This window comes from Sorex araneus, chromosome 1 (genome assembly GCF_027595985.1).
Source record: "Sorex araneus isolate mSorAra2 chromosome 1, mSorAra2.pri, whole genome shotgun sequence".
Lineage (NCBI taxonomy): Eukaryota > Metazoa > Chordata > Mammalia > Eulipotyphla > Soricidae > Sorex > Sorex araneus.
This window is the reverse complement of record NC_073302.1, coordinates 382,719,977-382,746,555: the sequence shown is the minus strand read 5'-3', so window position 1 is coordinate 382,746,555 and position 26,579 is coordinate 382,719,977. Positions and strand designations below refer to the sequence as shown.

Below are 26,579 nucleotides of genomic sequence, written 5' to 3'. Positions count from 1 at the left end.
TTTAAAAACTTTCATTCATTTATTGATTTAATAAATGCTTGTGGCTCATTTACATTTGTGTGAATATACAGATTTTTCTTTCTCTCATATTTGAGAATAGTACTCAGTAACTCCCTGGGCTCTCCAAGACGGAAGGAGGAATCAAACCCAGGCCGGCCACATGCAAGGCAAACATCCTACCTGCTGTGCTATCACTCCAGTCCTTTTGTTAATATTGGTTCCTCAAATATTTCTAATAACCAGGAGTTTGAATAATTAAATTAGTCCATAAGCTCCTATATACCCATCTTCAGTATGTTTGATACTTTTACATTTAAAAACTTTCATTCATTTATTGATTTAATAAATGCTTGTGGCTCATTTACATTTGTGTGAATATATAGATTTTTCTTTCTCTCAGATTTGAGAATAGTACTCCTAACACCTGTTGGCATTAAAACTTCTGTCTTAATTTTTTAAAACCTTGATGAAATTCTAAATATCTGTCATTTCACCTGCTGGTGGTTCATATTCAAAAGAATGTTAGAAATGTAGAAAGGTAAAATAAATGGAAGCTAAAAGGAAATTTAATTAACATATTTGCTAACTACCATAAAAATCAGTATATTCAATCCTTTGTAGCTATGTCAAAAAGTCAAGCTTCTTTTCAAAACTGATCACTTTTATTGAGTATTTTGAAGAAAATAGATGTTCCATAGGAATGTTTAATCTCAGGACAAGCATATGTAGTTCTCATTCACTTACTCTCTCATAAGTAAAAGAGAAGTTACTTGAATACCTCTGTACTGGGGAACTTTATATAACAGGATAGAAACTTGACACATTTTGGTAAAGAAAAGTAGGTTGTCCAAGAATGGTGGTGTAGTTATCTACAACTTTGTTGTGATCTACATGTTCATTTGCCCACAATTATTCTTCCTGAGTCATAGTTTCAGTTTATTCATTAATATTAGGTTTATTCTTCCTTTATTTTAAGTTTTTGGACCAGACCTAGAAATGCTCACTCCCAATCCTGCTTTCAGAGAATCACTCCTGGTAGGGATCTGAGGACCATATGGGGTGCCAAAAATCAAACCCGGTCAGTCTCATGGAAGGCAAGCAGCCTACCCACTGTACTACCACTCTGGCTGCTCATTTTTTGATAAAGGGATAGATGAATGGATGTTTATTTATTTGGATATTATTTACCCAACCTATACATATTTTTCCAGTAGCTTGGCAGCCACACCCAAAAACTTCCCCCGGCGCTGGGTAATCCCACCAACGGCCAACATCCAGAGACTATAAGACCAAGCTCCCGGAAGAGAGTGACACAGATCTCTTGCCCTCCGTGCCTGGCTGTCTTCACCAGGGCCCCTCATTGGGGCCTTTCCCTCCCTGCCCCAAGCAGAGCCTTGACAGTTGAAGACCTCCGGAACCCAGGCACTGCCATGCTCAAGGCCACTCTGCACACGTTCAGATGAGCCTCACGCATGAAAAAACTGGCAGAGGAAGCCAGGTGTGCGGGACCAGGGCTGAGATCTCCAAGCCTGCTTGGATTGGGACTGGACCTTCTCCACCCAGACCCCCTATTTTCCAGTAGCTTGGCAGCCATAACCAAAAATGGCCCCCGGCACCATGAAATCCCACCAACAGCCAACACCCAGAGACTGTAAGACCAAGATTCTGGAAGATATCCAATAGCCTTGTTTCTCTTCGAGAAACTAACAAGCTACCAAGAGTCTATTGCCCGCAGGGGAGAGTCTTGCAAGCCCCCATGGCATGTTCATATCCCAAATACAGTATATACATATCTCTTGGAAGGTATATACATATCTCTTGGAGAGCCCAGCAAGCTACCGAGAGTATCCTGCACGCACAGCAGAGCCTGGCAAGCTACCCGTGGTGTATTCAATATTCCAAAATCAGTAACGATAGATCTCATTCCCCTGATCCTGAAAGAGCCTCCAATGGTTGAGAAAGACGAGTAAGGAGTTATGAGAGGCTGCTGCAATCTCAGAGCTGAATGTAATAGAGATGTTACTGGTGCCCGCTCAAGTAAATTGAGGAACAATGGGATGACAGTGATACAGTGACAGTGACACATGTTTATTAAACTGGACCAGGCTGATAGATACAATTTCTCTGTTGGGTGTCTTTAAATATCTTAGAAGCTAAATAAAATGTAAAGCAAGGTCAGTTCTCATTTTTTAAAAAGTTTAGTTTTTTTTTACTATATTTTTCACAGTTTTACTTTTTTTTACATTTGAATTTAGAACAAAAATAAAACACTTTGGATAATCAGTAGAGGGTGTAGAAAAAAGAAAACGTCTTAAGTAGGACAATGAATGAGTTTAGAAAGGAAGCAATTTATCCATTAAGAAAATTAATGTATATACACTATAATGTAGTATTTTAAAATTCTTTGATAATTGTTATGTGATGCTTTCTTTGCCTTAAAGAAATACATCAAGAATTTCTTTTTGGAACAAAAGCAAACGCTGTTTGAGAGGATGTGGGGAGAAAGGGACCCTTCTACACTGCTGGTGGGAATGCCGACTGGTTCAGCCCTTTTGGAAAACAATATGGACGATTCTCAAAAAATTAGATATTGAGCTCCCATTTGACCCAGCAATACCACTGCTGGGAATATATCCCAGAGAAGCTAAAAAGTATAGTCGAAATGACATCTGCACTTATATGTTCATTGCAGCACTGTTTACAATAGCCAGAATCTGGAAAAAACCCGATTGCCCTAGAACAGATGACTGGTTGAAGAAACTTTGGTACATCTATACAATGGAATACTATGCAGCTGTTAGAAAAAAGGAGGTCATGAAATTTCCGTATAAGTGGATCGGCATGGAAAGTATCATGCTAAGTGAAATGAGTCATAAAGAGAAAGACCTGTGGAATATAGAATAACAGAGTAGGAGACTAACACCCAAGAATAGAAGAATAGTAGAAATAAGTACCAGGAGGTTGACTCCATGGCTTGGAAGCTGGCCTCACATTCTGGGGAGAGGGCAACTTAGATAAGGGATCACCAAGTATAATGCGGTCGGAGGCCATGCGGGGGAAAGGTGATGCGGGCTGAATGTGGTCTAGAGACTGAACACAGTGGCCACTCAATACCTCTATTGTGAACCACAACACCTAATGAGAGAGAGAGAACAAAAGGAAATGCCCTGCCACAGTGGAAGTGTGGGGTGGGGGGAGACGGGAATGGGGAGGGTAGGAGGGATGTTGGGTGTACCAGTGGTGGAGAATGGGCACTGGTGAAGGGATGGGTTCTCAAACTTTGTATGGGGGAAACATGAGCACAAAAATGTATAAATCTGTAACTGTACCCTCATGGTGATTCACTAATTAAAAATAAATATTTTTTTTTTAAAAAAAGAATTTCTTTTTGTCTGTTTGAGCTGACACCCAGTGGTACTCAGAGGCTACTCTTTTTTTTTTTACTCAGAGGCTACTCTTGGTTTTGTGCTTGGGAGTCCTTTCCAGAGGTAGTCTGAGAACCAAATGGTGCAGATGGTCAAACCAGCCATCCCACGTGCTTCAGAGATCCACTGGACTATCTTTCTGATCCCAACAGGGTTATTTTATAGCTATTGGGCCCTAGCTCTGCAGTTCCAGGGCTAGAACACTTCAAAGTATCAAGGCCGTTTCTTGTTCCATCCGAAGTAAACAGTCCCTTCCCCCAGAAGTACAAAGTGGGTTTAGGAAAGAACAGACTTGCATGAGATTTGAAAAGAAAGTATCCTTCATAAATAACCTTGGAAAAACCTAATAGAATGGAAAGTTTTGCCTAATGAAGTCTTGACACACACACTCTGTTTATTTGTTCAAAACTAATTATTGGAATTTGTTCTCTGTGATTTGAAAGCCGGCCAGTCTTGAGCCATCCTTTCTAGTTTCTAAGAAAACTAAGAAACCATGGGGCATTCCATGGTCAGAGGTGATTGCTACCTGAATTCCCATGGAAGTCAGCTTAGGGCTCCCGAGTGCTCCTTGATTACTCAGAAAAAGTATAGGGCTCTCTTCTGAGTTATTTTAAGTTTAGTCGAGGGGATATAGCTTCTTGGGCACTTCTGGGATTATGATTCTACTTGATTACAGAGAATGACACATGCTCTGCTTATGAATGCCACTGCACAACTCTCACAAATGGGAGTGGCTGAAAAGGTTTCAGAGCCAAAGTTTCATTCTGAGCCACATCTCTGTTTTGTTTCTAAGGCAACAGGGCCTTCAGGGCTGAATAGCAGTTACTTTACATATGGAAGATATTAATGGTAGAAATTACTTGTGATACAGGGACAGAATTGTTTTTCCTTGATTAATGCATGCTAGCTAATTTTTTTCCTTTTCTTCTTTGGCACTCTTTCTGCAAACCCTTTCATGATGAAAATCCAAGTACTAGAAAAATAGAGTAAAACTGTAGTTCATGAGGAATAGTTCATAAAGTCAAAAATAGAGCAGGCCCCATCTAGAAACTCTCAGAGAAATTTTGCAAACATTATAAAATATCTATTTTAAGGTGTAAAAAGACAGTATTTTAAAACTCATCCTTTGAATTACTTGTTTCTAATTCCCAATCAATTCCTATTTTTTTTAATCTTCAGATGAACATTATAATCAAGGGAAAATATGCCTCTTTATAGGTTCTTTCCAGTCAGAAGGGAAGACAGATGCAATTTAGAGATTACCACAAGAAAATGTATTTATCTCCCTCTATCTACAAAACTTAGCAATTTTCATGAAGGAGTAAAAACATTGTGGTTAAGAGAAAACTGGTTACAGGGCCAAAGGGATAAAACAGTGGGTAAAGCACTTGGACTGCTTGCAGCCAACACTGGTTCTTTTGCTGGGTCCAACCAAGTATGGTCCTCTGAACACAACCAGGAGTGATTCCTGGGTACACAATCAGAATAAGTCCTAAACACTGACAGGTGTGGGAGGCCCCCACCCACCACCAAAAACAAAGAACAAATTGGCTGGATTTGAATCTCAGTTCTACTCAGTTCAACTCGTCAGAGTTGTGTAGACATGAACTCTAATTTGAAACTCCCTTTCACAAACATGCCAAACATGCAAAAAAAATCTCTTTTTTTTCTGAATTATCCCATTTTTAAAATTCTCAATGTATTTTTAAAATTTATTTTTACTTATCATGGTTCCAATAGTATTAACATTTATGGTTTTGACATACAAAGGTACTTCAACCTCATCATCAAAGTGACAAATACCCTCCACCCACTATCACTATTGGTGGAAATATTATCTGGCTCGGCCTTTTTAGAAAATGCTATAGAGACTGTTCAACAAATTAAGAATAGAAAATTATCATTTTAGGTACCTTAAGTTCTTTTCTAAAATCCTAGAAGTGTAGACTGTCAAAATATTTTTTTCTTGCTGTAGGATTTTACCTACAGTCAAAGCAATTTCATGGAACTTCTACTCAGTATTCAAAGGGACCATTTCTTTCCCCCAGAGAGAATTAATCATAGGCAAGGACTGGAAAAGACAGTTTACCCAGATGAAGTTCAAGCACACTCCTGCAGAGAAGCCCATTCTATTTTAATTTGCCAATTAAAAGTGGCCTGGGAAATCACACACTGTCATTATCTCATTAAAAATACTCTACTTGTCATTCCCTTTCCTCTCCCAGGAGAAAGAACATTCTCCTAGCTCAACTGCTCCCCACAACTTATATTTAATAGCAACCTTAAAAGATTGGCTTATATCTGGCCCACTGGGCACAGCCCTTTCTGATGTTATCTGCGCTGCAAATTCCACACATTTTTCAGACACAAACTCAACACCATTTATTGGATATTTACCATATCCATGAAATTTACCGATCACTGAAAAGAGTTTAGTAGGAGCTATTAAGCTTGTTTTCAGCAATTAATGCCATTCATTGAAAGATGGAGACCTAAGAGAGGACATATTAAAGATTCCTCTTGTACTGTCCTTTGGTTCTATTTGGCTTTTAAGCATGATACATGAGAAAGAGATTCAGCTGTGTCACATCATTATACCAATTTCTAGTGAGCCATGAAATGACTATAGGAAAGAAGTAAGAAAAAAAACAATACAAAAATTCTTGATTATGGGTTATATTTAATAATGTCCAGTTGGATAATATAGTAATAAATAACAAAATGATCACCGATATTCTGTGTACATTTTCACCTGGGTATATCTGCATATTTTGTATTTTTAAATATATGTTCTCAAAGAGTATATTGATTTTTGCCTCATTAAAAATACACTTTACTATAGTTCACTCAGGGAAAAATCTCCGCCCCTTTAACCAAAGAGTGTGATTACCTTACTGCCTTGAAATCCCTTCGGCCCTGGGTCCCCTGGAGGTCCACTAATGCCCTGCTCCAAGATAAAAACCAACAATTAGCTGTGTGAACACAGGTCAACAGGAATGAAATTAATACAGTAAGTCCTTCTCGACTCCTGAAGTTAGGAGTGAAACTAGATCAGAATTAAGTTGGAATGTCATACAGTTAAGAAATGGAATTAATTTTTAAATTCTTTATTAATAAGTTTCTAAAATAGTCTAAAAGCTGAGAATAAGTACTTGTTAATGAGATATTTTCTTATTAGACCTTTGTTTTCAAACATTCCTAACAAGGACCCTTTTATTGAATGTTTTTGCCTATGAAAGACCTTTAAAAAAACTCAGACAAATATGTCTAAAAATTGGAGCTTCTAATGGCCCCATGATAACCAGACTAACTCTCTTGCCCTGACACAATTCTAGCCAAAACAAAGGTGTTTATGGGTAACTAGATGTTGTCTAATAAATCTTGGGTGAAAGTATAGTTTTCAGTTGAGTTATTCAAATACTAATGTTAACTGTTTACAGATACTTTCCTCTATTCCATTACTAGAAAAGCCTTAGAGTAGAAGAAAATGATCCAAATTATTTGCTGAAATCTGTGGAATATATCTAACTTAAATGACTTAAAATATTTCATATTATTGAGCACTGTCTATAGCAAAAGATGGAACTGTGCAAATTCTATGAATAGGATAAGATACAAAAATCTTTCAACTTTGTGCCAATAGCAATATAAAAGTTGTATAGATTTTAACTGCTTTAACTATATCTGTTTTCCTACAAACTTTAATTTTTAGCTCTCAGCTACTCATTAAGTAGATTCTCATCCTGGTGTCTGTGTTTAAGATGCCTGAACTAGTTATGTAGACTTTGAGGAAGTGTTTTCTAAATTTTCAAATCCTGTAGGAATCTTTAAAAATATTGATACCTGGCTTCAATCTCCAGATATCCTGACTGAGTTCATAGATGTTGCAAATGGGCAAAGGACTTTTAAAAGCTCCCAATAGGATTTAGGCTCAGGTTCTACCCTTATTACCTGAAGTCCTCTGGGTCCTTTTAATCCATATGGCCCTGGGGATCCCTGTGAAATAAAAGAAACAGTTAAATTACTCTGATAATCCTATTTTAAAAAAAAAATTATTTTAATAGAAAATGGAATGTGTTCTCAATTCTTACATCATTCAAATGTCATAGTCAGCTAATTCACCATTTATAAATGATCCGAACAACAAGCAAACCGACATCAAAATTACCTCTACTAAACAAACCCTAACACATATTAGATATCCTTGCTTATATATTTATATTTTGATTAGAGAAAAAAAAAGTGTTTCTTTTTGTTGTTTTTTGTTTGGGATCCAACCCAGCTGTGTTAAGGGTTTACTCCTGGCTCTGCCTTCAGAGTTTACTCCTGCAGGGTCAGGGGTCACTATAAAATGCTAGTGGTCATACTATCTCTCTGGACCAGAAAAGGATTAATTTCCTAAGGTTCCTTTAAAAATATTAAACCTAGTGGCCGGAAAGATAACTACGGAGATGAAGACACTTGCCTTGTATGGACTCACCTGGGTTGGATCCTTGGCACCCCATATGGTCCACGAAGCCACTCCTGGAGTGATTCTTAAGCTCAGAGTCAGGAGTAAATCCTGAGAATAGCTGGGAGTGGTCCCTCCTCAACCCCCCAAATTAGTAAACCTGGTAGAATATTGTTTCCTTCCGAGATGCAATGGCAGTTAAATTAACAATTAAGTTTTCATGATGCCTCCCTTACTCTTTTGCTCACCTTCAAGACACGAAATTTGGTAAAATACTACTTCTGTTCAACATTATTCTTCATAAATTTTTCACGTATTTTATAAAAGGGAAATTTGTTAAGGTTTACTTTTTATGAGAGTACAATATTATCAGCCTCTTTCTTTCTAGATTTACTTTGTTCTTTTTACCCAAATACCTGTTATAGCAGAATTAGACAATTCTAGAAAAAAAGTTTTTTAACAAACATTAAATCACACAAAAGCAACTACTATTAATATTTGCAACATATATTCATTTGATTTTATTCCAAAATAATTTTCTTTAAACAATTTGATCAGCCCACACACCGCCGAGATGTGATCCCGGGGGCCGCACGCGTGCGGCCTCTCTGCAGCTGCACGAGCATGACTCCAGAGGCCAGCTAAACTACTTTTGGTATGGGCAACTCCTTGCAGAATGTCTCCAGACTGAGGACTAAGCCTCGGCCCCATGACTGCCAAGAGGGGAAAGGTATTTCTCTCTCTCGCCTTTTCCTTGCCGGGGGTGAAGGCCGTGGCGACCACCATATTATGGCAACCATAGATGAGAGTTACAAGCTTGCAATGATCCAATATCTGGAAGAAATCTCCCTTGACTTAGTTGCTAAAGTACAGAAATCTAGTAGGGGCCACGCGACCTCATATCTCTTCACAACAGGTCTGACTCTAGTGGGGAACTCCTAACAATAATAGTGAGGTTTTTGTTGAAATATTGAATGTAACGAAAGTAAAGAGAAAGTAAAGTGAAATTTATCAGTTACGGGGGAAAGGAGGGTAGGATGGGAGGGGTACTGGATTTTATTTATTTATTTTTTTGGTGGTGGAATATGGGCACTGGTGAAGAGATGGTTGTTTCAGCTTGTATAACTGAGACTTAAGCCTGAAAGCATTGTAATTTCCACATGGTGATTCAATAAAATAAAATTTTTTAAAAATAATAGTAATAATTTGATCAAAGTGTATATAGAATTTTGTTTCCTACTTATTCAGTCTTTCATTGTACAAAAAATATCAGTTAATGTGAATATCTTAGTAAGATGGCATATTAAGAATTTCAAATTTTAAAAAAGTTTCAATTTGCATAAAAAAATTCAAGATTATGAATCTAGTCTAAATTACTTGCTCACTTTCCTAATTCTGATATCAAATTATTCTTGATGATTATTATTTGGTATAATAATAAAAATTCTTTAACCAACTTCTTAGAGGACAAAAATTCTAATTATTACTAAGAGTAATTTCCTGATAAGAGGTGACATAAGCAGAAATCAAGTACACTTAAAGCTCTCACTTTATTTTTTTTAGTTTTTTTTTTTTTGCTTTTTGGGTCACACCTGGCGATGCACAGGGGTTACTCCTGGCTCTGCACTCTGGAATCACCCCTGGCAGTGCTCAGGGGACCATATGGGACGCTGGGATTCGAACCCGGGTTGGCCGCGTGCAAGGCAAACGCCCTACCCGCTGTGCTATCACTCCAGCCCCTCTCACTTTATTTTTTTTACAAAAGGGAAAGAGTGAGTTGAAAGGGTAAAAGGGTTCCAATGGACTGTGGTAGAGGAAAATTGGCACTTTGGGGGTGATCATGGTATGAAAAAAACTAGTAACTTATTACATCTAAACATAAAGTAAATAAGTAAAAAAATGTTTTAAAGGAAAAAAAAACATAAAACTTTCTCTCATAAAATTTGGTCAGATTTCTGAAATTTCACTACCTGATTAGAGAGAATGGATCTTGGAGAATATATAATACTGAATAACATGTTATTTAATATTTTCTCATTTGATGAAGTATCTTATTGTTTCAGTTTCATTATCTGACTACTAACATGTTCATGTATTTTCTCATTTAAAAGCTGATTACATTTCTCCCTTTGTATCTCTTCATATTCTTTTTATTTTGGAGGACCACACCAGATAACGCTCAGGGTTCTGCACTCAGGGATCACTACTGTTGGGCTCAGGGTACCATATGGGATGCCAGATATCAAACCCAGGTCAGTAATATCCAAGGCAAATACCCAACATGCCATACTATCACTCTGGCTCCCTTTTCATGTTCTTTATAGTTTTATTTATTATTTTAGTTTTATTCGATGAATTACTCACGTTAAGGATATTATATTTTATTAAAACTAGAGAAGCATTTTGTTTAGAATTTTACATCTCTATTTTTTTTCTTTTTTTTGGATAACACCCAGCGATGCACAGGGGGTTTCTCCTGGCTCTGTACTCAGGAATCACTCCTGGTGATGCTCAGGGGACCATACGGGATGCTGGGATTCGAACCCGGGTCAGCCACGTGCAAGACAAATGCCCTACCCATTGTACTATCACTCCAGCCCCTACATCTCTATTTTTGAGATACATCTTACTATTAATTACATGTAATATTTATACATGGCAACACAGTTTTTTTCTTTTTCAACACAGAAAGTAATGGGATATTTAACCTAGTTAAATACTGACCTAGCTAAGGTCAATTTGACATAGGTTTGGAATACAGATACTGAGAGGTTATCATGTTTGGTTCATTATCTACTTTCAGCACAAATCTCCCATCCCTATCGATTCCTCCAGCTATCATATTCTTAGTGATCCCTTCTCTATTACAGCTGCCTTCTCCTCTCCGCTCATGAGGCAGGCTTCCAGCTATGGAGCAATCTTCCTGACACTTGTATCTACTGTCCTTGGGTGTCAGCCTCATGTGATGTTATTCTATACTCCACAAATGAGTGGAATCCTTTTATGTCTGTCCCTCTCTTTCTGACTCATTTCACTTAGCATGATACTCTTCATGTCTATCCATTTATAAGCAAATTTTATGACTTCATCTCTCCTAACAGCTGCATAGTATTCCATTGTGTAGATGTACCAAAGTCTCTTTAACCATCTATACTAGGGCACTGGGCTGTTTCCAGAATTTGGCTATTGTGAACAGTGCTGCAATGAACATATAGTACAGATGTCATTTCTACTGTGTTTTTTTTCTGCATCTTCGGCATATATTCCCAGAAGTGATATTGTGGGATCAAGAGTCATATGGAAGCTCAATTTTTAGTTTTTGAAGAACTGTCCATATTGCTTGCCAGAAAGACTGGACCAGTCAGCATTCCGACCAACAGTGAAAGAGTATCCCTTTTCCCCACATCCAAGCCAGCACTGGTTGCTTTTGTTCTTTTGAATGTGTGCCAGTCTCTGTGGTGTGAGATGATATCTCATTGTTTTTTGATTTTCATCTCCCTGATAACTAAGTATTCTGGATTTTCAAGCTAATATATATTTAGTTCTGCCTAATTGTTTATAACAATTTCATTGTTGTAACTTTTATTTTATTGTATTCTTACACTACTTTGAAAAGTGCCTATTCTGGGAATTTACATCTGGAAAGCAACTCTACTTTGACCCCATTGGAGTTTGAATTGACTTTGCTGGTTGAATTATTCTTTTCACCATAACATTGAGTAGGCATGGCCTCAAAGGTTATGGAGTCACAAAACAAAGTCTTAATGGTCCATAAGAAAGGTATTTGGGGTTCTATTAACTAAAGTTAGGTATGACTTTGGTTTTTGTCTTATGGTTGACAGATGTGAAAATTGAGTAAGTGGCTCTTCAATTTTAGTAGTGAGATCAATCTAATGCGTCCCAGGAATTTCCTTTAAAGAAAACTCAGCCCCAAAAGGATCACAGCTGTTAGCATTTTAAAACTATGTTCCTTACTTTGTCACCTTTAATTCCTGGTTTGCCACATTCACCACGTCCACCCTGAAAAATAAATTTAAAAAATCAGAGGACATTTGTAGATATATCATATTAGTAGTTTTTTATTAGATAACCAGAATTTCTGACATGAACACTCAGATGGGTAATATTTATCCTTCATTTATTCTTTATGTTTAAAAATAAGCATCCTTAATTTAAGGGAAATTTTACCCTTAATTCTGTAACCATACAGGCATTAAAGTTTGAAATAATTTTAACTGTAAATTGTACTTGAAAAAAATTGAATAAGTAATATCACCTAATATTAACATTTTCAAGAGATGGTGTATTTAAGTGGAAAGAACCCAAACTTTACTGAGCACCTACCATCTATAACATACCCCATGCATATAGCATTTAATTCACTCAATATTATAGCCTAAGAATTAAATTATAAAACCAGTTCTTATTTTATAAAAGTGAAATTTTAATTTCAACAAGATAACTTCCCTGAATCATGCATCTAAAAAGTAGAAAAATCAAGATCTGAAACCAGAATGAGTCTCTGCTACTTCAATAATTATATATTCTTACTGGACTATCAACCTTAATCACTTAGTCTTATTTGTTTATGAAATTTTGGGAGAAAGGTTCTAGAATGTTGCCATAATTAGATGGTTAAGGGAGCCATGATGGATTATCAAGGCCTCAAGTGGAATAGTGGCCAGGGTTGTAATTATAGTATGTATCTTCATCACATTTCTATGTTCTATCTTCCCTAGAATATTAATAAAGTAATATCTCATATGTCAGTTGTGCTATTAGCTTATCAACTATATTTACAGATATTAGCTCAATTTGCTTGAGCTATATGAAATAGATATTATTTTTAGTTTTTATTTGGGGGCCACACTTCACAGTGCTCAGAGCTTACTCCTAGTTCTGTACCCAGGGATAACTCTTAGCTATGCTTGGGGAGCCAGGGATCAATCTGGGGTTGACCATGAACTCAGGCAAGCATCTTAATCTCTGCATTATCTTTCTGACCCCTGAGGTAGACACTGTAAACCCAAGTTTACAGACTAAAATCGATTCAAAATGGTTAAGTGATTTGCTCAGATAAAATGAGAATAAGACCTCTGAATGCTAATTCATTAGATCAGACCTGTAAGATTTCTAAGTAGATTGTCAATTAGAAAAACTATAAAAAATAGACTTTTCAAAGTTGTTTTATGTATTTGTAATTATATATGTATGACTTATTTATGTGTGCATAAAGCCTAAAAGTAGCTATTCTTTTTAAAATAAGGAAAACCAAATGGAAATGTTTAATACACTCATACACATAACAGTAGTTCACTGCCCACCTTCTAATATCTGCTGCTTTATTATCTATTTAACCCCATGCCACATTGTTACAACACTAAATATAATAAATATAAATTCAATATATTTACATTTATATACAACAAACTAAAATGACTCAAAATAAATATAATATAATAAGTAATAAATAGAATATAATAATAAATATAACAAATGTAAATGAATATAATTTGGACAAGAATATAGAGCAATGCTCTGCTTCTTTCCTTGAGGAACTATTGCTATGAAGAATAAATGACAACTGAGCTAAACAACACATTTTATGATGTGCTAGATATATAAGCACCAGAATCTTCTCACAATATAGCAGTCATCCTGCAAACTACACTTTGAATAATGCTATCCTAGAAAGGGAAATCACAATTTGTAACTACCAACTGTGTATGTGACTTATGTGTCAAATGTTCTACATTAATGATAATTTCCACAACAGCTTTTCAAGACATATGTCATTAGAGAGAAAAGGAAACTATAGCCCATAGAGATTCGTCTGCCTGTGACTACAAGTTCAAATCTGTAGGACTCCCAAGGCCATGTTCTTCGTCATTCACCCAAAGCTGTGCAAGGCAGGCTACCATAGTTGACAAGCTGCTTTCCTCTGAACTGATACTTCTGCCTACTGCATGGGGGTATTTACTGCTGGCTTCAAAAGAAGGAAAGAGGGGGTAGTAAATTCTTAGAATTAGCTATGCCTCTGTTCAAAAGCAATCTGTTCTCTTGCCACATCATATTGTGAATCAGACTAACCAGGAAAAGCTGAGCTTTCACTTAGAACAAGTTGAACATTTGTTTCTGAGTACGAGTGGAAAATGACTCTTGAAGAATCTATTAGAGAGCAATTAATTAAATAATGTTGTATGGGAATAAAATGAGTCAACCACCAAAATATAAAACAGAGACGTACCATAAATATATTCAAAATTCTTTCAGTCAGAATTCACATTCCATTTGTCAGGAAAAAATTGTTAGCTATAGGGTGGAGGAATACCATTTGTTTGAGGGGTAGATTTTCATCAATACAAATACTGTATTCATGTTGTTTGCCTCAGCAATGGCATTTTACTTTTTAGTGGCATATTAATCCTGTAAAATAGCCACAATTATAGAATTCTAGCAAAGGTATATTTGAGAAATCTATGGAAAGATCTGCTCTATTCCCAGCCTTTGACTTCTCATGATGCAGATCTGGTTAAAATTTTGTTTGAATGTCTGTGGTTCTATCACTCTTTTCTACAGCTTATTTTATTCCAAATAAGAACTCATCCAGTGAATCTGTAATTACCCTGTAGGTTAACTTTCTCTCTCTCTCTCGTTCTCTCTCAAATATATATAATATACATGTGTAATATATGTATGTTATGTATATAATTTATATAACATAATATATGTATATAATATATATTACACATGTACATGAAAGTACATATATATGTATTTAATAAATATACAGTGTTAATAGTTCACCTAAATAAGTCATGGATATGCAGGAGTGACATTTTTCAGCAACTTGTAGAACAATTTTACATTAACATATTATTTTGTTCCCTGCACTTCATGATATGCTACATATTTATAGACTAACAAACAGTTCACAACACAATGTCATAACCAATATTCCATATGATTCTCCAACCATCCTATACTTTAGAGACCTGAAATAATCCAGTTCTATACAGATTAAAAAAAAAATACCTCAAGAGGTTGAGTTACTCATTCTTATCACAAAGTACTGAATTATGATATTTCTTATACTCTTCCTAACATTTTCATGTTTAAAGACATATTTATTTGGCTCTATATAGATTCACCCCAAATATTTACATGACCTAGGATAAGAAAGCAAACAGAGGCCAACACACCAGTATCCAAAGAGTTGAAAGTTAAAAATCAAGCCAATAAACTACTGATGTTCTAGCTTACTTTCTAAACAACAATAACGCTATTAACTGAATTTAAAATAAAAAATCTTCGGATTTGGCACAGATTGAATATAAGCCTTGAATACAGGCCTCTCTCTCAGACAATAGCCTAACTTCCACTTCACCTCTAAAGTTTAGCTTGTTCCTCAGCAAAAGCAGCAGCTGGTACATGAAAAGGAAGGTATCCCAAGCAACACAAATAATTTTCCTTTCAGTCCCTCTCCTTCCCCAACAAACAGCTCCCTTTGGATTTCCCCTCAGGCCTAAAGAAAGAAGATGGACATAAGGAAGTTTTGTGTACACCTTTGAAGAAGGCCTGGTCCATTTTGCAGGGTTCTGCAGTTTGTTTCCAAGCAAGATCTAGTAGAAAGGACATAGATCTCTGACCCTGCACAGTCTTGTCTCCAATAGTGGAAAGAGTACAAGAGACACAGTACAAAGCTCTGTGAAGCACAGGCCATTAATTGATGGCTATACCACAAGTACGTAAATGGAGAATAGCTATGGGTGTGGTGTGATTTCAGATAGGGATTGTGGTAATAGGCAAAGCTGTATCTTAGATTTGTCAATGACCATTGAACACCTTTGAAGGTTCCTAAACCCCATCACAGCTCATTAATTCCTTTTGAATCAGTTCAGTTTTCCACACTTATCATTTGCAAATAATTTACTGACTGCTACTATATTTTTGTACTGGAACAATAGCACACCGGGTAGGGTGTGTTTTCCTTGCACAAGACTGACCAGGGTTCCATCCATTCCTCCATCCCTCTCGGAGAGCCCAGCAAGCTACTGAGAGTATCCCATCCACATGGCAAGCTACCATGGCAAATTCAATATGCCAAAAACAGTAACAACAAGTCTCACATTGGAGACTTACTGGTGCCTGCTCAAGAAAATCTATGAACAACAATGGGATGACAGTGCTACAGTGCTACCATATTTTTGTTTATTAAATTTACTCCCCTGCAAGCTCCACCCAGATGCCTGGCTGACAGGAGTCACTGATTCTTCACTGCTTAAACAGGGTAAACTCTCTTTCCCCCTATGAGACGAATCAGTTTCTGGTGGTTTTAGGGATCTAAGCACCAAGACAGCAATCTAATCACAGTGTTACTGCATATGTTTGTATACAGAAAATTTTAGTATGGAAATCTGTGCTGCTTGGCTGTTAAACTGAGGTTTATAGAGCTGAGAGAATCTGGATTCTAATTTCAAAAATCTTTAAGTCACCTTCCATTTCTTACAACACACTCTCATATTTTATATATTTATTTCTATTTTATGTTGGCAGCTATTAAGAGTAAACTTAAGGAATTAAGACATAAAAAATGATGATGATAAAGTCAACAGCATGAAACACTTGTTTTTAGTTTTTACTCTCAAATTTTTGTCTATTTATTGCTACCTTTTCACTTACCTTTTCACCCTTGAACCCAGGATTTCCCTAATTAAAGAAAAAAGAGAAGAAAATATGACATTTGAAGTCATAAGAGGAAGATTTAAACGTATTTAATTGATACAAAGTACAATAAAAACAAATCTACAGAACCCTAGAAAATATGACCATATAAATGTAACAAATTTTACATTTCTTCTTGCTTAAAGAATATGTACTTACACAGGAGAAGGAAAAATCCTATTTTTTCATTTATTGCATTCTGTACTCAATTTCTGTCAGGTTTTTTTCAAACGCAACTTCTCACCCTTTGAGCCAAAGCTAAAGGAGCAAGTATATACTAAAATTCATCATAGAAAAGATAGCCTCTAATGGCCCTTTCAGAATGTTCGATTGCTGCAAACTACACATTTTTATAGAGAACATTTCACAAAGACACTTAGAAAAATTGGCTTTTGAAATGAACTACGATAATGGCCTTTAAAATGTACGTAAATATTTATATCCATTATGGTCCTTTTTTCAAATTCAGTCTAGAATATAGGGCATCAAGGAAATGAATGGTTCCTTTATCAACCCTAGTGAGACAGTGACCTTTAAGTTACTATATTTTATCTCAAGCTAAATAAGGGACCAGTGCTTCAGCTCGTCCTCTGTAACATTCCCAGGAATCCTGCACAGCCTTCTCCATTGTGTAACTGCCTGTAAACTCTTCAACGAACACAATACTGAATATTAAATGGACTGGGAAATTACCAACTCTAAGAGACAAAGAGCCTTTTTTTGAAATAGAATTTTAGTTCTATTCTGTACAACTATATTTTTTAAATATGAAAATAGAAATGTAAGATATTTTAAATGAGCTGGAGAAAATAATGGAACAAATAAGCTGGTAAGGCTTATTTGTGAGTCAGACTACAAAACTGTGTTGTATATATGACATTTTTACAAAAGGTAAAAAGGAAATAGCACTTTATTCCAAATAAGAAATTGCTGAACAGTAGAGGACAAAAATAGAACAAATGAAGAAGTTTGTTACACTACAATGTAACCCATTTCAGAAATAGTTATTTATAAATACTAAATTGATGGTCTATTAAAATAATTCATGTTTTGTACTAAAAAACTAACTAGGGTCAGAGAGATAAAACAGTAGCTAGGGCACTTGCCTTGCATACGTGAAACCCTGTGTTTATACATGGACCTTCCCTACATTGTCAAGTGTGGTCCCTGGCATTGTAGTAAGTGTGAGAATACTCCCAGATTTGCAAAAAAAAATGTTTTTAACAATTTCCTGCTGCATCTATACATATATATTATATTCACATAACCTATAATAATATTTGATATATATGTATGCTCACATAATATTATAGTTTATGTATAGAGTTTGAAATCAATGCTCCTAATCTGGAATAATTATGATTTTGTGCCTGCCAACATTTACAGCCTATCTATCACCCACCAGTCTTATTCAACATTAGTCTTCAAGTTCTTCCAGTTTTCTCCCTACACAGTTCCCACCGCAAAGTCTTTGAAGCTCCTTATCTTTATCCCTAGAACATCTTGGTGACATTGTTTAACATTTTCAAAGCACTAATCATTGACTGAAATTCTCATTTATTTGTCTGCCTATTTGTTGTCTCTGCAATTACAATAACATATGATACAGAAAGTGTCTTTCTTATTCACTCCTGCATCCTCAAAACCATGAAATGGGCCACAGGCACAATAAGTGCTCAATGCATATTCCATATGATTTATCCTATCCTTTCAGTCTACTCTTTCAGAGTTCTCACAATGTTCTCTTTCCTTTATCATCACCGTATCCCAGTGTTATATAAAAAAACAGAGCAACTCGTTTGATCCACATGAATATTTTAAATGGTATGACATATTAAGAAAGCGAAAAATGAACAAATGAAGTAATTTTATTTAGGTGGCAAGTATTGAATCCAAAGACTCATATTTATCTTAACAAATCAAAAAGACTTATTTTTACATGGAATCAATATAAAACTTCTTACTGAGAGGTTTTGTATCATCTTCAAAAATTAAATTGCAAAAAATTGGTCTGCATTTCTCTTAGTGCATTTCTCTTAGAGCACACATCAAGTGCTCAGTGGGCCCCAATAGCTAGTAGCTTGATTTTGGCCAGAACAACTCTAGTGAACATTCCTCCTACCTCTCAAAGTGGATATAGGCATCAAACTTTCTTTAAAGTGCTCCTTTATTCTACTTGTGCCTGCTGTTGTTTACTTTACTTGGGGGGAGGAGGGCATGCCCAGCAGTGCTCAGGGCTTATTCCTGGCTCTGTGCTCAGGGATCGCTACTGGCAATGTTCCAGGAACCATAAGCAGTATCCAGGATCAAACCAGAGTCAACTAACTACAGGCAAAGCCAGTGCCTTCACCTGTGTATTATCTCTCCAGGCTTGTTCTCTCTTTTAAAGCTGTGTCAGATTAATCTCCCAAGTAGCCCTTGGTACATGTGTCTCTATTATCTCAAGGGTTGGGCATCAAAGAACAAAACTCTAAATCTAGAGTTGCTTTGCTAAGAAATCAGACCTTAAAGTGGATAGTATAGTCCTCTTCAGGCATCATATCTTACTTTTTCCACACACTGCCTTTGCTCACACCCTATGTGGAATACCTGTCTCCTTCCAGCCCCCTCTTCCTTCCACCGAGAGCAATCCTGTACTCTCCTCAGAGGCCATCCCATGGAAGTGTCTATGATAGCGCCCATCCCCTCTGAATGTCTAAAATACTTGTGCATGCCAGTTTTACAACATTTTAACATTCTTCTTCATAACTGTTTTGAATATCTTATTTTTTATTTAAATTAGCAAACTTTTAAAGATATTAGTGCTTTATCTTAAATCTCCTTAATTCTGTGTTCTGTATGTAGATGATAGTTAATGTTTCCTGAAAAAATGGTACACATTTTGGGTGAGTTTATATTGGAATTATTAAATGTTATATCAGACTGATTTTTGACATATTTTTTGAGGTTGATTGAAAACACCAAGTGAACCATTTTGAAATATCCAGGTCTAGCAGAGTAAGGGGATGAGCAGAAAGGAGAAATGTAAACTTGATCTCCTTCTTACTCTATTTATACTTCTCTGCTATTTATTACACTACTGTAATTTTCTAGGAAGCAAAAATTAAATAATTTACAATAATTATATCTCATAAACCTTTAGAAACTTCAAAGTATATTAAATAAACTAGTATGATATTTTCTTTGTAGAGTTGGCTTTGTAAAAACAGTTTATATAATTTATGCTACCCAAATTTTCTTATTCTCTATTTTAAAAAATAAAACATAAATAAAACAAAATACCTTCCTTATATGAGTATTTCACAAATATTAACTATATTAATAGGGAATTGGGGAACTGCTCCCAGTTCTTGTTAAGGAATCAACCATGCAGTGCTGAGGACTAAACCAGGGCTTAGCTACATATAGGGCAAGCACCTTAACCCTGTAATGTCTTTCTGTCACATGATGAAGAAATGTTATGTGGTTGGCTACCCTAGTCTCATCATCACTCCTGTTAACCAGAGATATTGCCCCCCCCATAATTAGATCTTGATATTTTCTCGACCATATTATAAGGCCCTTCTGGATCATGTCCATGATCCTAATCTGTGCAATAGACTATCTTAGCCATCAATAGCACACATGTAATGTAAATCACATTGGGCTTACATTACAAGGATCAAAATGAATATAAGCATCTTGCAGTTACTTTCGAGGAAAGGCATCCCAGTTGTGTACATACCCCCGGGCCTTTTTCTCCAGGCTCCCCTTTCTGAGCATCACCCTGTGACAAACAAAAGAGCAGTCAAAATTCCACAGCCCTGCAGAATGACTAGTGATAACTCAATAAATTGTATTATTCAGAAATCTCAGATTATAAGGTGACCGATGGAGACAAAATCTTTGGCTTTTTTAATTGACATTTTGCAATGCAATCTAGAGAAGAAAAGAGTGACTCAGATAGCATTTGCCCTTTGGAGTAAATCCAGACGTCTAGAGTGAAGATTCCAGGTACATTTTCACAGCTTATGCCAACTATTGCATCCTAGTTTAACAATAAGTTTCTTGTTCTCAAATTGCATGCGCTGGGAGCCAACCACTTTGGCTTTTATCCAATGGACTTTGGAATGTTTTCCAAAATGTCTTCAAGAGGGATTGCTTGATTCAGCAAGACATAGGAAAATATATTGTGTGACACAAAATTATAATCCAAATAAATGAAATATGAATACAAACTTATAACAGACATTTAACAAGACTAGAAGATATGGTGGCATCAATTCATATCACATACAAGTTGAGCACTCAAGTACAAGGTTTTGCTTTGCTTCTGTGTGTGTGCACATGAGTGTATGTGTATGTGTGTGTGTGAAAAGAACCCAAAGATTCTTTGCATTCTATTTCTTAGATAAGCAGGCATTTTACATAATAGCATTCATGCATCTACCATATTTTTACAACTCCCTAAAAATAGTCCCAGAAATGGAGTTTGGTGCTTTTAAATATTGTTCAATTGCTTTCCAAAAGGTTTATGTCCAGGTTACCATGGCAAAATGAAGAGCAAGCAATTTTCACCACAAAATTTCTATCTCTAGTTATTATCACTAAATTATGATTTTAATATTGTTGCTTTTACAACTATCAGAAAATGAATATGTTTAAATTTTTAACAGGAAAAGAATTGTGTGAACTACGAAATTGTTCCATTTATCTCCCTTTAAAAAAAATCTAGGGGGCTAGAGTGATAGCACAGCGGATAGGGTGTATGCCTTGCATGTGGCCGACCCAGATTTGATTCCCAGCATCCCATATGGTCCCCTGAGCACCGTCCAGGGTAATTCCTGAGTGCAGAGCCAGGAGTGACCCCTGTGCATCACCGGGTGTGACCCAAAAAACACAGAAAAAAATTATAGACCACAGGGGCTGGAGTGATAGGACGGTGGGTAGAAAGCTTGCCTTGCACACTGCTGAGTTGGATTCTATCCCCAGCACCCCTTTTGGTACCCCAAGCCCCACTAGAAATAATCTCTGAATGCAAAACAGGAGTAAGTCCTGAGCACTGCTTGGTGTGACCCCCAAAATAACAACAAAATAATTCCAGATTACAATGTCTCAAAACAAAAATCAATAATTTTTATGAAAGTGTGACTTGCCTCTACTTAAATTTCATTATCTAGTGAGATATAATGTTATTCTATATATTTGTTGGGTTCCTTTCCTTTAAAATTCTGTTTGTGATCTCTGATAATTTGATAATTGGAGACTTGATATTTTCTCAACTACATTATGAGGTCATTATTGACTATAGAAATTTAACCCAAAGTCCTATATATTTTATACAAACTTTTTGTGTATGTCTTTATCTGATTTAATTATTATCACCATGCAGAAGTCTGCCTTAAATTTTTTGTTAAATATTCTCATATTTCACCTGTGGTTTCTTTAATTTCTCTTGAACTTGAAACAATATTCTAATGTTTATTTTAATTGGAAGTTCAAAAATTAATCTAAGATTTTTTGAGAGGTCTGCAAAGAAAAGATTAGGAAGGAGGTCTGGAATTGAAAAACAATTTAATGTTTTTTCTGTTACTATTGAAGTGTCCATAAAGTGTAGTCACTCACAAAGTTACCAGTATTTTATTCATAAGTAGATCCATTAAAAATAAATGTGCAGGTATTAATCTCATACAAATCAGTAATTCATGGAACTGATTCCATCTACTAATTATACTAATTGATTTGTGGTATCATGTAGGTGAAATTTTCTATTATTTAACTTGTCTAGATTTCCTAAAACTACTGATGAAAATGGTTGTACATTTGTTATACAGAACTTGTAAATGAAAGCTTATATAGATCACATAATCCAGAAACATCTTATTCTTTGCATAAATTATTAGGTTTTGCCATGGACATAATCTACAATTCCTTAATATTTGTTTTTTAATTAATCTGGAAAGAAATACATTGGTTTAAATAAAAGCTGTTTATTCATTTACCGGGTTTCCTTTTGGTCCTCGGTCACCTTTGATACCTGGGTTTCCATGAGTACCCTGAAGGTGAAGAGAAAAAGGCATTCCATTAGTTACTTCATTTTATAATAGTTTCTTGTCAATCATTTTATTCAATAAGATAAGGGAAGATTGTAGGGAAAATGTACCTAACTACATACTACATATAAGGGAGATGGTAATGTCGTGAACAGGGAGATTCTCTGTATCTACTTAAAAGAAAATATTACTTCTCCCTCTTTATTTCTCATAATCTAAAAAAAATTGGAAAAAGAGGGTAGGGTATGGGGCTCAGGAGTTGAGTGAATACCTCACAAATGTAAATATGATACCCTGGGTTTTATCCAATCCTATTTCAAAACGAAACAGGTTTTTTTATTCACAACCTATCATTAAGCTCCGTTTTCTGAAAACTGATATAGGTGTCACTCAAATGCTAAATAACATATTCTACGGCTATCTCTATTAAAATCTGTTATAGTAATATTTAACAATTTTAGTGACTACAATTGTCTAATTAGCTCAACAATTTTAAGTATTCTCTCTTTTCATTCTAAGTCATAATTGAGTATCCCAAGTAAACTTTCCCCCACCCCTCAACAGCAATCTCTTGGCGTTATTAGAATAGTCTAAGGGTTTAACAGAAAGAAAAAGCTAAATCATTGTTTTGCTTAAAATCAGTTTCTACTGGCTGCCACATTATCTTATTTAAGTCGGGAGGTGAAATATCTCCCCTGCACTTCTGATCTCTAAAGTTTGACATCACATAAGTCAATACAATACTGAAGGAGTAGGATAGATGTGTCTGATGATAAGGGTTAGAACAATGTTTCATATGTCTAGTCATTGTGGTGTCATTTCAAATACTTTCCCAATAAAAACAGCACCATTAACAGATATTATTTGGTTTGGCCAAAATATAAAGGACGTTTTCTGCTGGATTGATCATAACAACTATTGAATCATATTAGAACATCCTGGCACTTACCTTTGGTTGCCAAGTGATTACTTCCATCTCGTAAATTCACTCTAATCCCCAAAGTTTCCTGATCACCTTCCTGTGCACAAGACCACACACTGTGTTGCTCTTGGATACATGTGAAGACAGTTAAGTTCTGAGAGGTCTGTGTCACTTGTTTCTAGATGGGATAGGATAAAACTTTCCCCAAAGCCCTAAGGATTTGTATGATTTCTTTTTCTATTTTTTCACTCCTGTGCTGAGAAGTTCTGGCCCCAGCTGGGACATCACAAGTAATACTGAATATCCTTTGTGGGAACAACGTCATCATTTTAAACCAAATCTGCACTCAGCTCAGGTCAGTAAAATCCCAGGCTTATTTCTAAGGACAGATTGTATCCCTTTAGGAATAAATAAAAGAAATAGCACTTTCATTTTGCTGCTATCTGCACACAATTGCTTTCCAATAGCACAAAATTGACCTAGTGTTTCCAAGTGTTAGTAACTTCGACATTGCTAGGATTTCCTGGGCTGACTCTAAGGTCAAAGCAGAAGTACACTCACCGGAAGTCCTGGGTCACCTGGATCTCCCTTTTCACACTCACAAATCTTGCGTTCACACTGAATCAAGAGTAAAATATAGTATTAACACAGTCAAACATAGCACCTTAAGTCTTATTCAGTACATAACAAAATGGAACACTTTCTGGAAGAAATGCCAGCTTACAACTTTATGTAGATTTTGTTCTATTATATCCTGCTAAGAAAACAGAGAACTAATAAAATACTAAATAACATTAATAAAAACCAGATAATAAAATATTATAAAATGTTATCAAGGTTAAATGAAATATACGTGCTATCAAAATAAATGTATAAAATGTAGTCAAAGGAAAAAATTCATATTTTCAGTAGACTTTTGATATTTTACTGTTTCTCCTATACAACACATAGCACTGCAATAATACACATATATCAAATACAGCAAAAGAGAACTTTTGACTTATGCCATATTTTAATCAATTCTAAGAGGCATTTCTTCATCTAACCTCTATGAAATCATAGTGAGTCCTTTATGTATTAGGCCAGTCACAATGAAGTTATTTTATTGCACTTGCACCTCAAAACTTACAGAATGCAATAGAATAAAGAAAACATCAGAAAAGAAAGATTCTAGTTACTGAGATACTCTTAAAAATGCTGTATCATAAATGTTTTTGGTGGCTCAGAGACCAGTATTGTGTGGAAAATCAAGGCATAGATGACTCTGACACAAATGACTCAGAAGATTTAGACTCTGCAAAGTTTTAGAAATAATTCTGTTTACTTATATCTATAAATAAGATATAAATAAACAGAATGGTATAGATACTATTGTATTTATGCACAAAAGTGATATAGGATTTTAAAAATCTATACTTTATTATATCTAAAATACTCTTTCTATAGGGGATGGGCTCCAGCTTCCCTCCCCACCCCGAGTAGAGCTCCTGGCGGCAAAGACCACCGGAACCTAGCTACAGCCATGCTGGAGGCCCCTCCCCACACATTCGAACAGGCCTCATGCATGAAGGTACTGGCAGAGGAACCCAGGTGTGTGTAATTCCATCAACGGCCAACATCCAGAGAGAGACTTAAAAGCAAGCTCTCAGAAGCAAGCGGCCACATTGCAGCCACGTGATATCATGTAGCCTGCTTCTCCCTTTGGGAGAAACTGGAAATCTTCTGAGAGTTTCCTGCCCACATGGGACAGCCTTGCAAGCTTCCCATGGTATATTCATATGCAAAATCCAGTAACAAGCTGGATCTCATTCCCCTGACCCTGAATAGCCCCCAGTGCAACATAGTTAGGAGGGCCGAGTCGAGATGGACTTCTAAGATCTCAGGGAAAGGACGAAATGAGATGTTACTGAATCCGACCGAGAAATCGGTGATTAACGGGATTTCGTGATTCGTGATTCGTGACTCTTTCTACAATATAAACTTAAGCATAGCAGTGCTTCTTTAAAAGCACTGTATCACAGTTTAATGGGCAAAATGTTTTCCTTTCTTATGGCGCATAAAATAATGGTATACCTATCTCTAGCTGACCATGCATAATTCAATGCAACATGATTCTGAGCAAGATTTTGCTATCATTTATTATTTTTATTGTAATAATGAGTAAATTTCTTGAATGTTTATAAGCAGTTTATCAAACAATGTTCAGTTGTACAGATCCTTCACATTGAGAATCACAGAAGAGAGCTTAGCAAGTTGATAGCTTTGATTATGCTAAGTATTATTCAAACAACATTGACCAACTTCCTTTTGAAACTTGGTTTGGTTCAAGGAGTATAGTCAATCTGCAGGCAAAAAGACGGATCTCTGTATCTTACCTACTACGTGACACATCTCCCAAAGTAAAGAACCCCCTTGGACTAGCTGGTGCTAGAGACTTGCTTAGAATAAAGGAAGCATATCAAAGTAATTTTTAAAAATGCAGCTTTGTTATTTTTTTGTTCATTTTTAAAGTTGCTCTCTAGAATTGTGTTAAATATCTCCCCCATTTCTTAATTTTTCCATCCTGAAGCAAATGTGCTGAATGGGAAAGAAATCAGCATTAAAGTGTCTTGAAATAGAGGAGTTCATTTGTAAAACAATTAGGCATTTTTATTTAGTCACCTTATCTGCTAGTGTGAATAATAATCTTGATTGGATAATGTGAGCTTTTAGAGTAATTCATAGTAATCAAAGCATGTGGTGCTTACCTTCATTTCAAATAAGATATCCTAGGAGGGAAAAAAGAATGAAACATTAATTCAATTCATGGCTCTGCTTCCAGCTTCTTATTAGTCTTAATTATTCCCTATGGGATATGCAATTTCCAAGAAGAAAGGCAATTCAGACTTTTTAACCTTGTAAAAGCAATAAAGTCTAACAGCTAACCACCCAAGGAACACTCCAAGCTATATAATAATAAGAGATGAGATGGGCTCTAATAATAAAAAGTATTGTGTTCTATAAGAAAATTTTTTATTGCCCTCTAA

At 35.8% G+C, this 26,579-nt stretch overlaps 1 protein-coding gene across 4 annotated transcripts in view; it reads right to left on the bottom strand.

Annotated features, from left to right (window-relative positions):
• Positions 1 to 26,579, bottom strand: part of COL28A1 (collagen type XXVIII alpha 1 chain) — a 589,571-nt gene that overhangs the window by 146,355 nt on the left and 416,637 nt on the right. For all 4 annotated transcript variants that reach the window (XM_055137085.1, XM_055137093.1, XM_055137081.1 and 1 more), the window contains exons 4-11: positions 26,301 to 26,321; positions 24,115 to 24,171; positions 22,581 to 22,634; positions 20,324 to 20,365; positions 16,558 to 16,584; positions 11,851 to 11,895; positions 7,377 to 7,421; positions 6,316 to 6,369 (exon numbers count right to left, since the gene is read on the bottom strand). In XM_055137085.1, the coding sequence (XP_054993060.1) occupies positions 6,316 to 6,369; positions 7,377 to 7,421; positions 11,851 to 11,895; positions 16,558 to 16,584; positions 20,324 to 20,365; positions 22,581 to 22,634; positions 24,115 to 24,171; positions 26,301 to 26,321 (345 nt within the window). The remainder of the gene's footprint in view (positions 1 to 6,315; positions 6,370 to 7,376; positions 7,422 to 11,850; positions 11,896 to 16,557; positions 16,585 to 20,323; positions 20,366 to 22,580; positions 22,635 to 24,114; positions 24,172 to 26,300; positions 26,322 to 26,579) is intronic.